We start from the raw sequence: 17,364 nt of genomic DNA on the forward strand, positions 1-17,364 counted from the left end.
TCAAGCTCCAAGGTTTAACATTCACAAACATGAACTGCAACAAATACATTGAGGTAGTTGCCAAGGCTGCCGAGAAAAAAGTGGGATCTTTCTACTGTGCTATAAGGTTATTCACATGAGAATATCCTGTATCTCTACAAAGCCACTATTCACCCATGCCTAGAATATTGGTGCATCTGCTAATCTCTTGCTCCTAGATAGGGTTAAAAAAAAGGAGTTGTCAACTTAAATAGATCTTGTACTGTCAGCCAAACTCCAACCTGTCCGATCACCGAAATGTGGCATCACTGTGCCTATCTTACAAGTACTTTAATAGGAAGTCCTTAGATGAACTCAAAGGACTAGTATCCACCCCCTTGATATTAATACCCCTGATAACCTGCAAAATCCCACCTCTATACTGTAGAGATCTGTATATGCCTTCTACTCAAATAGCTTCTCTTGAACTGCTAGACTTTGGAATTCTCTCCCTGACTGTACTGATATGCAGAAGTTCAAGTGTAATGTGAAGACATCTCACTGCCCAACTCCCTACATAGTATCCCTGCAAATCTGGTCCCAACCATTAGCCCCCTTACGACTTAGTGGCACAGTGTTTTGTTTGGGATTTAAACAAAACAAAAAAAAAAAAAAAAAAAATTTAGATAAATTTTATTTGTACTAGTAATTATTTTTCTACTTCATAATTTTGGATTCTTAAATTTTTTTTTTTTTTTTTTTTTTTTTTAAATACTAATTTTGACATAACACAAGCACATAATGTATTTTAGGTAAAAATCAGTATTTGAAATTAAATTATACTGTACAAGCAACAAATGGATTACTTTATTTAAAAATAGTGGTGTTTCTGCAGTATAATGGGATCTTAAACACATTTCGGATAAAAACATTTACACGTTTAATTTACGTGTCGTGTAGAAATTAGTATAAATTCCAAAATTAGGCAAAAAAAAAAAAAAAAAAAAATTCTGTAGAAAAATAATTACAAGTAAAAATACAATTCTCTGAATTATAGTTTTTATCAATTTAATGTTGAAGACTTTTACAAAATTCAGGGGAGATAACTGCAATCGCTCATTTTCACAAAATAATTGTAATTCTTGAACATCTACCATTTTCAAAATAGCAAACCGGTAGTCTGATTTATTTTTTGTAAGAAGTCTAGCACATCTGCTGGATCATTTTTCGTAATTTTTAGAATTTATACTGATTTGACATCACACAAGTAGATAATCGGGTTTTTTTTATCTGAAATGCATTTGTTTGAAATATATTGCACAAGCACCAAAATATTTAATCAAATATAAAAATGGAACAAATAAATTTAAGTAAAAAAAAAAAAAAACAACAAAAAAACTATCAAGCACATTTCGCCTTTTATTTATATGAAAAGATGTGATTGTTGGTCTCATTGCTTGCACTAACAGCAAAGTCAAACAAACCTTATTTCAAGTTAAACTTTACATTTTCCATAAAAATAAACATTGGTAAGTATTTAAAAAAACATTTTTTTTTTTTTTTTTTTTTTTTTTTTTGAGAGGTGCACCACAAAAATTAAAAAAAAAAAAAAAAAAGGCTTGAGAACCACTGGCTCATGCAAATGTGATATCAGATTATCATAGGCAACAATTTTTTACTTTTTCAACATTGTCTAAATTTCTACAACTGTGGAGACTTCAACGTTCACAATGTGGAATGGTTAACCCACTCAAACAAGACAGATGATGAGGGGAGATTCTGTTATGATTTCTACATTGCTTATAACTAGGGCTATGACAACAGCATATTCTTTTCATTGTGTCAGATATATACTCGAGAGTCAAAACAATCAACTGAGAACCACATCACTCTACCATAAGATGGATATATACCTGAGAATCAAAACAAGGAAAAGAATATGCTGTTGTCATAGCCCTACTTATAACCTAACTCAGATTGTTCACAAACTCACCTGTGTGCCCAACACTGATGGTACGTATGCAAGTCTCCTAGACCTTTTTCTTATAACTTGCCCTGAGCTATGTTCATCCTCTGTTCTATCTCCACTGGGATCTTCTGACCACTCAGTTGTCTCAGTTAAGATAAACACAAAATGTAACCTGTCCTCTGACATACCTCTCCACCATACAGTATATCTATACTCTACGGCTGACTGTGATAGCTTCCATACATTTATATCAAATCTACCTCTGCGTTCCATGTTAAAGAATGTGTCCTCTATCGTATCAGACCTGACAGAATGGTTAATTGTAAGTATAGACTGTTTCGTATCCTTCAAAAAATTCCGACAAAACCTAACAGTCAGCCATGGTTCTCTCCAGAATGTGCTGCTGACATTGCGCACAGAAACCACTTTTTCCATTGCTTCGCAAGAGAGTTGTATACTTAGTCCGTTAAGTCCTGAGCAGCAGCTTGGTTCCAACCAGTTTTGGCAAATAACAAAGTCCTGAATAGAAGTGCATGCTCTATCCCAACTATCATCAATGGACCTGAGGTAATCTCGTCAGCATCGGACAAAGCCAAACTCTTTGCTAAGAACTTTTCAGATAATTCTACCCTATACGTTCAAGGATGCCACCTCCCTGTATTTCCTTGTGTCTGGAAACACGCTATGTGACATACAAATATCTGTGCGTGATGTTGCCAAGCTAATCAAAACCTCGATTCCAGTAAAGCAACTGACGGCATTCCAGCAACTGCGTTCCAATTATAGTGCTGAAAAAACTTCAACCAGAATTAGCACCCATACTTACAAAGTTGTTAAAGCGTTGTCTTAAGGAGAATTGCTTCCCAACACCTTGGAAAACGTCCTCAGTATAAGGCTTCCTTTCTACAGTAATTGCTCTTGACATGTGGAATGGCATAAAGGTCTATTCCACAAAATCTCCAGCTACAGTATAGCTGGAAATGTCTTTTCAATTATTAAATCATTTCTCTGATAGGTTCAGAAGAGTAGTCGTTGATGGGCAGAAATCAGAAGCTCACAGTAATAATGCTGGAGTCCCTCAGGGGGGTTCATCCTGGGCCCAACTCTGTTCCTGATCTACATAAAGGATCTCCCAAATCATATCCTAAGATCATTCATAGACATTTATGCTGACAATACTACCATCTATGGCAACACTTCAAAGGCTGTAAACAACTAAGTTCTCCCTGACTCTTTCTCCTCTGATCTTGAGCACGTGGTGCAATGGGGAAAGATGTGGCTGGTTAATTTTAATGCATCTAAAACCAAGCTTCTATCTTTACATAATCAACGCTCTGATCCACGTCTGGCATCAATTGAAATGAATGGCTCTTGTCTTGGGAAGGTTTCATGTTTTGACGAGCTTCTGGGTCTGACCTTTACTTCTGATCTGAAACGGAACATGTACATCAAATCCTTGCCAAGGCTGCTGGAAAAATGGTGGGATCATTCTACTGAAGCAGTAAATATCTCACTCCTGATGCAATTCTCTACCTGTATAAAAGCCAAGTACGTCCAAGGATGGAGTACTGTTGCCATATCTGAGTAGGAGCTGCTAGAAATATCCTGCCTTGAGAGAGTTCAAAATAGACTTTGTAGCCTAGTGGGGGATGCCCTTTTCTCTTCCCTGTAACCTCTTTTCCACAGAAGAGACATTGTGAGTCTGTCTCTGTTTTATTGTTATTTTCATGGCAAGTGCTCATCTGAGCTCCAATCTATGGTCTTCCCTTGCCTGACTTTCACGAAAAATACTTGTCTAGCTGAAGAAATCACTATCAATGACCCCCCCTCTTTATCTGTGCCTAAACCTAAATGTAGATTCCATGAACAAAGCTTCTTTCTTAGAACTGTATGCTTGTGAAACTGCCGTTTGCCATATTGTAGTCAGTTGGAATGCAGGCAGTCTTCAAGTCCAACATGAACAATTCTTGATGAGCCGTCCCCTTAAGTTATCCAATTTACCAAATTTCCTCTACTAATGATTACTACGATATTTTCCCATTGACTTCTGTACACATTAACCCTTATCCTCGAGTGGCTTCCAGGTTTTGATAAGTGGTGACTCCTTTGTTAAAAAAAAAAAGGGGGGGTATTTTTGCACTGCTGAATTGAATTGGATTCAGCAAATCAGAAATGCATCCATTTCTCTCCATCAGGTCAGGCTTTTGTGCTAAGTTGATTTGAAAAAAATCTACTAGATCTTATGTCAAAATTGATTATACCTTTTGTGACATAAACAACTGATTTTTGTCAAAAACATTCAGAATGATATGTATTAATAGTAAAAATATTTTTCCAACAACATATATTGATTACCTGATAGAAACATCGATTACTGTAAACGGAATGGTAGGCATTGATAAAAGATAAGTACATGTAAATTGCATGCTGCTTCACCATTGTTCAAACTTCAGGGCTTGGTCAGCTATCATGATCATGTCGCAACGACCCTGATAGCTAGTCTGTCTCTTCAAGGTACTGATGGAATCTCTTCCCTGCTTATTATTCATTGAACCCAGGTTCTCAGGAAGCCAGTCCAACCTAGATTCCTGAAAGCAGTCGGCATGTTAAGTTCTACATAGTTTCAACTTCTCCTTGGTCAATCCTGGAAAAAGTCTGGCACAAGTAAGTGAACCAGTCATCATCCTTGTCTAGAGAATTGGTGAACTGCTTGATGTGCAACAGTGGGAAGAGTACTCAGTCTACCAGAGGGTTGTTGATGACGTTACTTTCTTTAAAAGGCACAAATTCCTCCTGCACAGGCCACTCTTTCTTTGTGTATGCTGAGCACCAATTATTTAAAGATTTTGAAGTTTTATGACTTCAAACTGATCCCTTTTCAACATAATTACCAAGAACTATCGGACCCAAGTACTTCTTGTCATTAAAATTATTTCCAATCAATGTGAACAAAAATGTAAAAAAAAAACAAAAACTATGTATCCATAGCTCAAAAATGTAATCTGATTGAGCGAAACCAATATTATTTTTGGATTCAGCAAATCAGATTCGTCCTAAATCAGTTGAACAAATGCAGACAACAAATTTGTTATTGATCAATGATATTAGACTGACTAATTTTTTTTTTTTGGGGGGGGGGGGGATTTTTTTTTAATATAACGGTTGTTTTGCAATATCGATTTATTGGTGCTTATTCAGACGCCCCCCCCCCTTCCCTATGAAAAACAAAAATAAAGAAAAATTCGTAATAATAGTCAGCTGACGTAGTTCCTAACTTCTGATGTGTGTTACCAGAAACGATCACAAGGCAAATCGGTTCCTTCACTTTTTTTCTCACGCCTATACCTTACCTGTGCACATATTTTTTTTTTTTTTTTTTTTTTTTTAAACGTTTTTCGGATCATTTTTTTTTTTTTTTATATAATAAATAATTGAAAAGTTTTTCTGTCTTATTTTAATTAAGAATTATTGAAAACACTTGTTTTTCTTTTCTTTTTTTTTAATTTCATTTTTTATTTTGATTATAATAATTTTAGTTTTATACTTTCATAAACATATTTATTATATAAATAATTGATTGATTGGTTTTACGGCATATCAACCTATGTGGTCATTTAATGCCGGAGTCCTTTTTTTTAAAACTATTTTTTATTGGGGGGGGGGGGACTTTTTCAGCCTTTCCTCACTTTTTTTATAGAATCGAACTAAGAAATTAAATGTATTTATACATGGATGTGTATATTTGGGTGACTTTAAATTTCCTTAAATTTTCTTATATAAATTTACTTTCCTTAGGTATGCTAGAATATTTGTTGAGTTGACCTTTTCAAAAAGGTCCTCCATATTGCTTTCTGTATAATATAGTTTTCTAGTTAGGGTGAGGTCATCACACCCAACTAGGATATGTTTTACTGTGAGTGTCTCCTGGCATGGGATGCACTCTGGCGCCGATTCTCCATTTAATATATAAGAATGAGTAAAGTTGGTGTGCCCTATGCGCAGCCGAGTCAGTATCACATCTTCTCGGCGTGATCTCTTGATGTCCGGACATCGTTCCTTGAGTTCAGGTTTGATTGAGTATAATTTGCTGCCCTCTTGCTGACTCCACCGCAGTTGCCATTTTTCCTGTATGTATACTTTTATCTGGGGTCTAAGATCAGTATGTGGAATCTTAAAATTGTCAGTTGGAAGGTGAGAAGATTTTTTTGCAGCTGTATCTGCCCTGTCATTGTCTTTGATCCCCACATGGCTGGGGATCCAGACAAGAATAATGTTTTTAGTGGTTGAAAAGATATTGATTTTTTCTATTAATTTTGTTGTTAGTGGATTTTCTTGTTTTTGATTTTGTATAGATAATAGGACTGATAGAGAATCTGTGAGAATGATGAAGTTTTTGGTGGTTTCCTCTGAAATTGTTGAGTGCTAGATCGATAGCTATAGTCTCTGCAGTGAATATAGATGCTTCATTTTGAAGATTTCTCTTCATTGTGGTTTTATGGTATGTTGCTGCACATCCAGTGTGATTGTTGCTTTTAGACCCGTCTGTGTAGATAAAGGTGTAGTCTGAATATCGAAATTTTAAATGTTGAAGTTCGTCGTGGTATTCAATAGGGTTTGTGCTAGATTTGGACTTTTTGTTTAGGTTCAGTTTTATTTCTACTTGTTTCATGGTCCATGGGGGTGTTTTAGGTAGTATGAAGTTGTGAATGCTGGAGATTGGAATTTTCGATTCTTCAATGCTTTCCTTCATTCGGAGCCCGAAAGTTTTGATAGTTTTTCCTCTCATGTTGAAGAGTTCTTCATATTTAGAATAGAAGGTACATTGGTATGCAGGGTTGTTTGGGCAAGACTTCAGTTTGAGTAAATATTGAAGGGCTAACTTTTCTCGCCTTAGATCTAGTGGGGGTTCATGTGCTTCCGTGTATAAACTGTTCACGGGGGAGGTTCTGTATGCTCCTAGGGCCAATCTTAGGCCAGTATGGTGAATAGGGTCTAGGCTTTTTATATATGATGTTCGGGTTGATCCATATATGAAACAACCGTAGTCTAGCTTTGAGCGGACTAGTGCTCTGTAAAGTTTAAGGAGTGTTTCCCTGTCTGCACCCCAATCGGTATGTGCTACCACTCTCAAAAGATTTACAGCTTTGTTACATTTTTTTTTTTTTTTCAGATAGTTTATGTGTGGGAGGAATGTTAACTTTTTGTCAAATATAATCCCTAAGAATTTGTACTGGTCAGTAACGGGTATGGGCGTTCCTTCCATGGTTAGGACAGGATCATTATGCATCTTCTTTAGTTTGCAAAAATGCATGCATTTCGTTTTTCTTTTGGAGAATCTAAATCCATTCTCTTCAGTCCATCTCATTACTTTGTTTAAGCACAATTGAAGCTTCCTTTCTATTATAGATATTTATCTAGATCTACAGCATATTAGGAAGTCATCCACATATAGGGAGCAATTTCGGATACTGAACAGGGTCACTGACAGTATACTCCCTTGAGGTACTCCATTCTCTTGTTCCTTCAAGTCCGAGAGAGCTGTGCCAACCTTTATTCTGAACCGTCTATTTTTTTTAAAAATTTTCAATAAAAATTGGCATTCTGCCTTTTAGTCCAAGCGCCTTCAGATCCCTTGTAACACCGTACTTCCACACAGTATCGTAGGCTTTTTCCACGGCAAAAAAACACTGCTGTTAAATGTTCCTTCCTTACAAAGGCTTCTCTGATGAAGGTTTCAAGTCTGACTATGTGGTCTATTGAACTTCAGTTTTTCCTGAATCCTGTTTGAAATTCTGTAATAAGATTCTGTTTCCAGGAACCAGATTAGTCTTTTGTTTATAATCCTTTCCATGGTCTTACAAATGCAGCTTGTTAGAGTTATTGGCCTGAAATTCAATGGATCTGAGACGTTACTTGATTGGGATTGGATGTTTGAGTTTTCAGATTTGGGGATTAGTATTATTGTGGCCTCTTTCCAGGTTTCAGGTACGTTTCCACTGGACCATATAATATTCAAAAATTTCAAGTAGGTATTTCATTGAGGTTTCTGGAAGTTTTTTGAGGATTTCATATGGAATTTCATTGGGCCCTGTAGCTGTGTCATGGGATTTGGTTAGCGATTCTTTTAATTCAGGCAAGGTAAGAGGTTGGTTGTATTTTTCGGTATTTTGTGATTTAAATAGGATTTTCTTCTCTTCCTTTTCTCTAATCTTTTTGAATTTCTCTGTTTGTCTGTCACATGATGAAATTTTTGATAAATTATCTGCCAGGTTATTGGAAATGTCTTTTTGATCGGTGTATATTTTGTTGTCTTTAGAGATGTGGGATATTGGTGTACTACTACACTTTCCTTCTATTTTCCTCATCATGTTCCAAACTGTTTTTGCCTTGGTATTCACATTAATTTTGGATATATAATTTCTCCATGTTGTTCTTTTGGATTCCTTTATGATTCGTCTGGCTTTTGCTCTGTTGTTTTTGAAGAAATCCAGATTTTCGCTTGTTGGGTACTTTTCGAATTTTCTCAAGGCAGCTCGTCGAGCTCTGATGGCTTTTCTGCATTCTTTTGTGAACCAAGGTTTGTTGTGATTGTTGGTTTTGGTTGTTTTCGGTATGGTATTATTTGCTATGTTTGTGAGTGTTTTAATGAAGTAGTTCAAATGGTCATCTTCATCTTTCTTTTCGATAATTAATTGGTTTTTGCACTGTTCCTGGAAGTCTTCCCAATCCGCTTTATGTAGGTTCCATTTGGGTGTTTTTTGTTCAGTACTAGTACTTAGACTTTCCAGGATGATTGGGAAATGATCACTCCTACAGGTGTCATTGTGTACTTTCCAATCATAGTCCATATATATGGAAGGATCACATAAGGTAAAGTCAATGGCGGTGAAAGTACCTGTTGCTGGGTACATATAGGTATAGTTTCGATTATTAAGGAGGCATAGATTATTTTTATTTATTATGTTTTCTATTTCTTTTCCTTTTTTATTTGTTTCTTTACTTCCCCATATTACATTGTGACTGTTGAGATCTCCTAGTAGAAAAAAAGGGTTTAGGGAGTTGTTTTATTAATTGAGTTATCTCAGTTTCGTTGATTGTATCTTTTGGAGGGATGTAGATTGAGCAAAGTGTTATAGTTCTATGTAGAGTCACTGAAACTGCAATTGCTTGCAAGTTTGTGTTTATATTTATTTGTCTTTGAGGGACTTCATTCTTCACGAGTACTGATGTGCCTCCAGAAGCTCTGTCCGTATCTTTATTTATGTAGTTGTAAGATGTGTAGTGTTTTATGTTGATGGTATTATTTTCTTTCAGAAAGGTCTCCTGTAGACAGACAAGTGCTGAGCTCATATTTGTTATTGATAATGTGAGTTCATTTTGATTTGCTTTTATCCCTCTGATATTCCATTGTAGTATTTTGTTCATTTGGAATTGTGTTCAACTTCCATTGTCTCCAATCCCTCAAATCTATTTTCTGTCGGAGTCCCTGTTCGGGATATAGATCGGGATCTTTCTTTTCCTGTTTTTGGTTGTTTTTTTCTTTTTTTGTCTGGGAGGGGATTTTGATTCTTTTCTGGCTTGTGATGTGTTTGATGGTTGTTCGGTTGTTTTTGTAGAAATGGTTTGTGGTTTTGTTTCTTTTTGTGGTTCAGTAGTGTCTTTACTTAATATTATCCTTGGATTGGTTGCAGACATTGCACTATTCATTTTCCTCATTTCTTCTAATAATTCTTTCATTTCCTTTATTAGTTTGCTTAAGACATCAATTTTCTTGTCAGTTGTATCCGTTACATGTATATGACCATGTTGATTGGAGTAATTTTTTTAGTTGCATCTGCATATGTTTTAGTTTCAATGATTTTCCTGACCTCTGGGTAGGATATATTCTTTGTTTTAGTTTGGTCACTTTTTCTCTTTTCCATATTTCACAATATCTAGAGCCAGCGCCATGATTTTCAAGGCAGTTGGCACACTTGAAATCTTTTCTGCAGTCAATGTGTGGGCCACTTTCTCCACATCTTCCACACACTGGTAATCGTGTGCACCGATCTTGATGGTGTCCAAACTTCTGGCACTTGAAGCATTGGAGGGGGTTTGGAATATAAATTTCTACATTTATTTTCATACGTCCAACTTTCACTTCTTTGAGTATGGTGAGGGAATCAAAAGTTAGTATATATGTGTTGGTATCGATTTTCTCACTGTTTTTTTCTTTTTGATTTGGACTCTACGAACATCTAACACATTCTGTTTCTGTAAGTTTGTCCCTTGGAGGAAATCAAGACAAAGTGCAAGTTCGTGGCTTTTCACTACTCCTTTGCAGGTATTTAGGGTTGGATGTCTGTAGCATTTGACTTTGATGTTTTCAAATAATTTTAGTTTCAATGTTTCTTTAGTTTGTTCTTCGTTATGGGTTTCTATTAGTAGGCTGCCATTAAATTGTTTTTTAATAGACTTTGGTTTTAAAGTTTTAAGATTTCTTTCAATTTTAAAAGGTGATAGTTTGCTCAAAGGAGTTTCCTCTATTGATTCTATTACTACGAATGTTGAGTTCCTTGGTTTTATCGTCTCTTCCTCAGAGCTACTGATGTCAGAGACATCAGAGTGGGTTCTCTTTGGGTGGTTTTTGGGAGGAATAAGCCATATATTTTGTTTTCTTTTTTCGTCATCTTTGTTCCCCACCCACCTCGGAGTCCTATTTGGGAAGAGCCTGGGGGGAAACCCATTCGCCCAGCCTCCACAGGAATACAATGATGATATAACCGACTTTGGTGGTATCATAATGATTATCTGTTCTCTCTTGATATTGCTATGGGATCTGTAGCAATCCTGAGGAGTTTACAGCCTCGTCATCGATATTCACACCTAATCGATTAACCCTCAGCCACCGCTTTCCATCATATATTAGGGAGTAGGGTTATTTGTGGGAGAGGGGGGGGATGCGTTGTGTTAGTAGTGAGTTTTTGGAATGGGCAATATATGGTGGGGCTTGGCGTGACTGGCTGATTGGTCGGATCGGGCCTCTCCGACCGCCCGTCCAGTCGAAGTAAGGGCCAAAGTAATGTGTTGCGGTGCCTAAACTTCTATGTATCCTGGTCTAGGTTCGCTCAATCACCAGGATCACATCCTAAGACATTACGGGTAGCAACCCACGGCTGACTGGTTGCCCCATTGATGGATTTTTACCCTCTGCAGGAGGGCAGTCGGTTTGTTCTCATGCCCTACCGACAGGGCAAAAAAAAAAAAATTTAATAGAATATATTTGTTTTCTTTTTCTTTTTTTTTGTTGTTTCTTTTCCTTTTTAAAATCTGTTTCTATTTAACCCATAGTTGGGACCCTAACAGGTACTACCACTCCGGGTCAGGGTGGACCTGGGAACAATGGCAATTAAGAAGTGGCTCCACACTCCCCAAGCCTGTAAGCCGGACCTCACCATCGGATGTAGTTTAAGGTCATATCCAGGACTGGGAGTAGGGTAGGAAAAAGTAAAATAAAAAGGGGAGGGAGATAGGCTGTTGTTTTTGTAGAACATAATTAAGTTTTACAAAAGATCAGAAAACAAAAAAACGTCAATGTAGGTGCATTTCGTCTCAGGAAGCCACAGGGCAGCCTGATCTGGTAGCACCAGATTATATATAAAAAAAAATTTTTTTTGTAATTTTATAAACATATTTCGTATAAAATTTCAAATAAAATAACTTATTTTAAAAATTTTGTTATTAAAAGTGCAAATCCATACAATTTTGTTAATTTTTCTTGTATATTTTCAATAATGTCCTTTCCTTATATTGCATTTGAATAAATCACTTTACAATAGAAATACTGAAAAACAAAAGTGAAGGAACCGATTTGCCTTGTCATCACTACCGGTAGCAGATGCACCAAAAGTTAGGAAGTATGTTAGCTGACTATAACGAAAAAAATCTGTACAATGTATGTATCCATGACGAAACAAAATATTGTGCACCAAAAATCACATAAATTGATCAAGTAGTTTTAAATAAAAAAATAATCAAATTATATGGCTAAACTAGGAGAGATGATCTCGCAATGTCATTTTAAAACCATGCTGAAAAAACAAGGTAGATAACTCCAAATCAATTTTAGAAAGCCATTCTTAACATGTGGCATTGTAAAAGCTCATTTGCTTCAGTTTATTTTCTTTATAAAAATAAAGCTACTTGATTAATTTTTTATAAAAAAGAAGATTTTTAACTGAATTTGAGTGTTACGTCGTAGACAAACATTTAGTATTTGAGTACTTTAGTTAAATCAAAACATTAAAAAGCAAATATTGAAAAAAGAAAAATGTATGTACTTGTTATGAAATAGTTTTCAAAAAAAAAAATCACTTAATTTAATCAAGCAATTTTTTTTTTTTTTTTTTTTTAGTGGAAAATCAAATTTTCATGAGATCGATCATGCTGCATCCATCTTGCATATTTCGCAGACGAGGAGGGCCAGGGGAGATAACTCCAATCACAGCTTAAAGTTTTTCAAAATTTTACAAGATTATTTTGAAACATAGGCAGAAAAAAATACTTAGATAAATATTTTAGGTCTTTTTTTATTTTAGAGTTTCTATGTCCTTTTAAATTCCTTTTTAATTTTGTCCTTTGTTAGTCACTTTTTTGTGTAAAAGCACCCCTTCTCGTCCATGAAATAGACAAGATGGCCGCAACATGATCGATCACATTAAAATTTGATTTTCCTCTATAAAAAACAAAAACAAAAAAAAAACTATTTGACCAAATTAAGTGTTTTTTTTTTTTTTTTTTTTTTTTTAATGAAAACTTTATTCCATAACGAATATGTACAATATAATTAAAAAAAAAATATTTTCATTTTTTTAATGTCTTGATTAAAATAAACAAGTACCTGTATTTATGTTCAAACATTTCAACATGGTCAATAGTGGTTCTTGTTTCAAATCAATGATTTATTGTTTCTTCGTGCTGCTATGAAACATTAATTGAAAGTGTCCTCGGTTATGAAGGGATGGTCAACAGAAGGTGAAATAAAACGGTGAGCTTAGGATCAGAGATCAGCATGTGATAATAAGGTACATTTATAAACTTGTATATTCTAATTAACTGATTTGTAAAATGTTGGAGTTTTTGTCCAGAATTCCTCTTCTATTAAAAAAATAAGAAATTTGTATGACGTGCATACTCATATTGAAACGAAAATATCATATTCCAGAAATCATATAAATTGATCAAGTAGTTTTATTTTTATAAAGAAAATCATTTTAAAGTAATTAATGGGAATTCAACATAATTCTCGCAAGTTTTGAGTTAGCTCCCTTTGTTTATTGACTTTTTCAAAATGGCAGACGTGACAATCATTTCTCAGATATTTAAAAAATTGAATTTTCTAATTTAAAAATAAAACTACTTAATCAATTTATGTGATTTTTGGTATAAGATATTTTCATTTTGTCACAGGTATGTACATCATACAGATTTTTTTTTTTTTTTTTTTTTTTTTTTTTTTTTAATATAGAGGGAATTCTGAGAAAGAACTGATGTTGGGCCTCCCCAGATAGGGCAGGTATACATTTTTTTTTTTCCTCATGGAACATAAATTTATTGTGGGTCATCTTATACTGGAAAGAATATTTTTTAGTTTTAATAGTCCCGTCATTTTATTTCAAAATAAATAAAATGAACATTTCTTTTTATAATAGAGAATACATATTAGTTGATTATAAAAGACAAAAGATGATTTCTGACTGACCTGCTGAAACTTTGGGTGTGATGCAAGAATGTGAAGGTATTTTCGTATCTAGTGGCTCATCACTAGAAACCCAATTTTGACTTTTCTACAAAAGCAGACAAAAGATAAATTAAAACAAATGAAATGAAAAAAATCTAAATTTGCTTATAAATTAATTTATCAATTTAATTTAGATCGGAAGATATGCAAAACAAAGAGTCGTTTCTTTCAAGTTTCTCAACTTCGAATTTCAGATTAAGGTTTGTTTTTTTTTTTGTTTTTTTGACAAAAAATATTGAATTTCAAGTAAAACAAATGACATGTATGTAACTGCCATGTCACAAATAGTAACCTATCCAAACATTACAGAAAACGAAAAGATAGAAAAATAATTATCAATGAAAAACAGTTTTTGATAAAGTTTATATGAGGAATAAAATTTGTCCGACATTTTGATTTATGTCCATTATGTGACGTAAGAAATAGAACTTAATTATCTCCTCTGCCAACTTCTTATTTTTTTTTTTCCTAAGTGTATCAGAAGCGTCCATTAAAAATGATAAGAACTTTAATAATTAAACTTTCAAAGCTTATAACTACTTGAAAAATATAATTCAAACCCTAATTTTGTATGTTTCAATTAAAGGAGCAAAGACCAAATTAAAAAAAAATAACAGGTTTAATAGCAAATTATGCAATGTTTTTTTTTTTTTTTTTTTTTTTAAATCAGTTTGCTTTAAAAAAAGATTTAAAGAAAATCAACATATTTTAACTTGCTTTGATAAAATATATGTATACATAAATGCCAAAAAATCACTTACCTATAAAAAATACTCTTCAATAAGTAGTTCCATTCTTCATTGTTAAGAATTTATCCATCCATATTTATATTTTAAATTCAATGTATTTTTTTAAATGAATTTTTTTAAACAAGTATTTGGAAACCCCACCATTACGTAAACATTATTACGGTGTTTAGCCAAACGTCGAACCGGCTATTCATTTTGTTTTGAACAACGGATGAATAGAAGGACATAAAAACCACACGTTCGCTTTAGCCATCTAGCTTTGCGCTTGAAGAAATTTGTGGCTCCATAGCTGAAAACTAGTCACATTTTACTTATAAGTTTTTGCCTTAAAAAAAAAAAAAAAAAAGTCGAATTTTTTTTTCTTTTTTCAAAGAAATACATGAGTTTTTGATTAAATATACTTTTTTTTTTTTTTTTTTTAAATATCTAAAAACATTGAATGAAATAGAAATCATTTTCATAATAAAATTAAACTTTATGTGCAATATAAGATTATAAGGTTTCATTAAAAAAAAAAATTCACTAGTTTTTAAAAGGTTTTAAACTTTGGACTTTACAGGTAAATTTACAAATAACTGCATTTTTTTTTGTTTGTTTTAAATTAGCTTATTTTATTTATTGATCTTTTATCTTCAATTTGTGATATATAAATTTGAGGTGAGAAAATTAATTATTTTCATTTTAATAGTCATTTCAAAATGGCGGGGGGGGGGGAATTAAAAAAAAATCCTTGTCTAGAATATTATATTCGGTTTATTGGAAAGAGCATATAATTTCACATGAATCTGAGAATATCGTAAAAATTGAACCAATAGAAAAATTTTGATAGATTTTTAAAGTGAAAAAAATTGAAAAAAAATTAACTTGTAAAATTCAATTGATCTCATTATGTAAACAAAATCGCTGCATGAAGGCGTGCCGGCACTTTGTAAACACTGTTTTTTAAAATAATATTTCTATTATTTTTTAAACGATTTTAATAGTTTATTTTAGAAGTATATTCCATAAAGAAAATAAACAACCTACTTTAAAAAGAGAAATTACGAGTTTTTTATATTTTATTCAGTTTTTTGTTAGGGGTGTAAAAAAATTCCCCCCAAATTCTGACATGCCTACTGTAACTGTGATTTTGCTTAATTTCACAAATTTATTTCTACATTAATAATTATTTTTCTATCTCATAATTTACCGTAAATTTTTGATATGTTATTTTAAATATGACAATTACATAGGTACTATTTGTTTCACTTGAAATTCAATATTTTTTTCGTTTATAATATAGACGCACACAAATTAAATTTCAAAATTTAATATCAGAGGGGAAATAACTCTTTAACACAATTTTTTTTATACATTTGGACTCCAATTATTATTATTAGGTTAAAAGAAAGACCTATAATATAAAAAAAAAAAAAAAAATAAAAATAAATAAATAGAATAAAAAAAGAAAGGCTTAGACAAAATGTTAGTCTTTTGCTGTCAATTTGAGTGAACCAGTAATTGGATATACTCCAAATGTCTGGGCCAATCAAATAAGGTCATTTAATGTAAAAATGGAGGTAATCGACTTAATATTACCTGTATTTACTTTAACACAAAACTATTTTAATGTTTGGATATATTAAGGACCTTATTTTCAATGCTTTGTGCAACTAAGTGTCTAATTAGCGTTTTGTGCTATCATCTCATACAGACACAGGCGAGAAAACGTCAACACTATAAGTCTCCGATAGTAATAATAAAGGATTCACTAGGATTACAGAGTTAGAAGATATAAAGATCAACTCCGACGATTCCAAAAGTTCTAACTTCTAAATTCCAAAATATCATACTCCAACTTTGATTCTTAGTTTAAAAGTTTTCCAATGTTTAGAATGCTTGTTGGTTTTTCGAAGATTAAAAAATACAAATCAAACTCCTAACATTTTCATGAATTTAACTGGCTCCTAGAACGTCTGGTTTCAACTCTGTAAGCAAGGGACCTTGTCTGTGTGTACAGAACAGTCTATCAATTTTTTTATCTACAGGCTTTAAACTTGGTATATATGGTATTCGGATCTGTTGAACAAATTTTATTTGTTTTTCAGCTGGACAAAAGAGCTGCTAAGGTGTCAAAATAAAAAAATAGGACTTGGCAGGTGTAAGTCTACACATGCACAAATATACAGTTAATCGTTAAACTGCATTAATTTATAAAGTTTTGATATGCATGTGTCCTTGGGTAAGTTGGTTTCGATTCTAGCTGATGGCACTTTAGTCATTTTTTTTTTGTTTAAAATTTTTGAAATCACTACAATAAAATAATCAATAGAAAATTGGCTCTATAATCATAAATATGAATTATGTATAAATTAAAACATATTTACGTGTATTGTGTGAAAGGCTGTGTTTGATCAACACTGCTGAGGAGCCAAGATTTAATATACTGTTTTGAAACAGCATTTCAGTTAAACAACTGATGACCCCTGAAAACTTAGGACTATTGTGAAATGACTTACTAACAAAATAATTTTCCAATGAAAGACTAAAAATTAAAAAAAAAAAAACTTTTTATATAAGATATTTTTAGAAGGCTAAAACAATGCAGGAATGTACAGTCGTGAGAAGATAAATAAATATATGAATAATAAATAATTCAATATTTTTTTTATTTATTTATTTAAATTTTTTTTTTTTTTTTTTTTTAATATATATTTATTCATTTATCTACCTGAATTTTAACTGTGGGTGGTATTTAATTCCAAAGGTCCTTTCGGGTAATAACCCATCGTCAGTGGAGAAATAAATCCTCTCTCTAGGATGTCAATTGCAAAATGGCTATTTTATTTAGATTTAAATCCAAATGCTCAAAGATTAATTAATACTGTTAAAATATGCAGGGGGAAATATTTATTTATTTATATTTTTTC

General features: G+C 33.0%; 1 protein-coding gene across 4 annotated transcripts in view; it reads right to left on the minus strand.

Annotated features, from left to right (window-relative positions):
• LOC145276977 (cotranscriptional regulator ARB2A homolog) overlaps nt 1-17,364 on the minus strand; it is an 82,886-nt gene that overhangs the window by 1,264 nt on the left and 64,258 nt on the right. For all 4 annotated transcript variants that reach the window (XM_080128543.1, XM_080128542.1, XM_080128541.1 and 1 more), the window contains one exon: nt 13,668-13,752. In XM_080128543.1, coding sequence (XP_079984669.1) covers nt 13,668-13,752 — 85 coding nt within the window. The remainder of the gene's footprint in view (nt 1-13,667; nt 13,753-17,364) is intronic.

This window comes from Euprymna scolopes, chromosome 5 (genome assembly GCF_053919585.1).
Source record: "Euprymna scolopes isolate OS-2025 chromosome 5, ASM5391958v1, whole genome shotgun sequence".
Lineage (NCBI taxonomy): Eukaryota > Metazoa > Mollusca > Cephalopoda > Sepiida > Sepiolidae > Euprymna > Euprymna scolopes.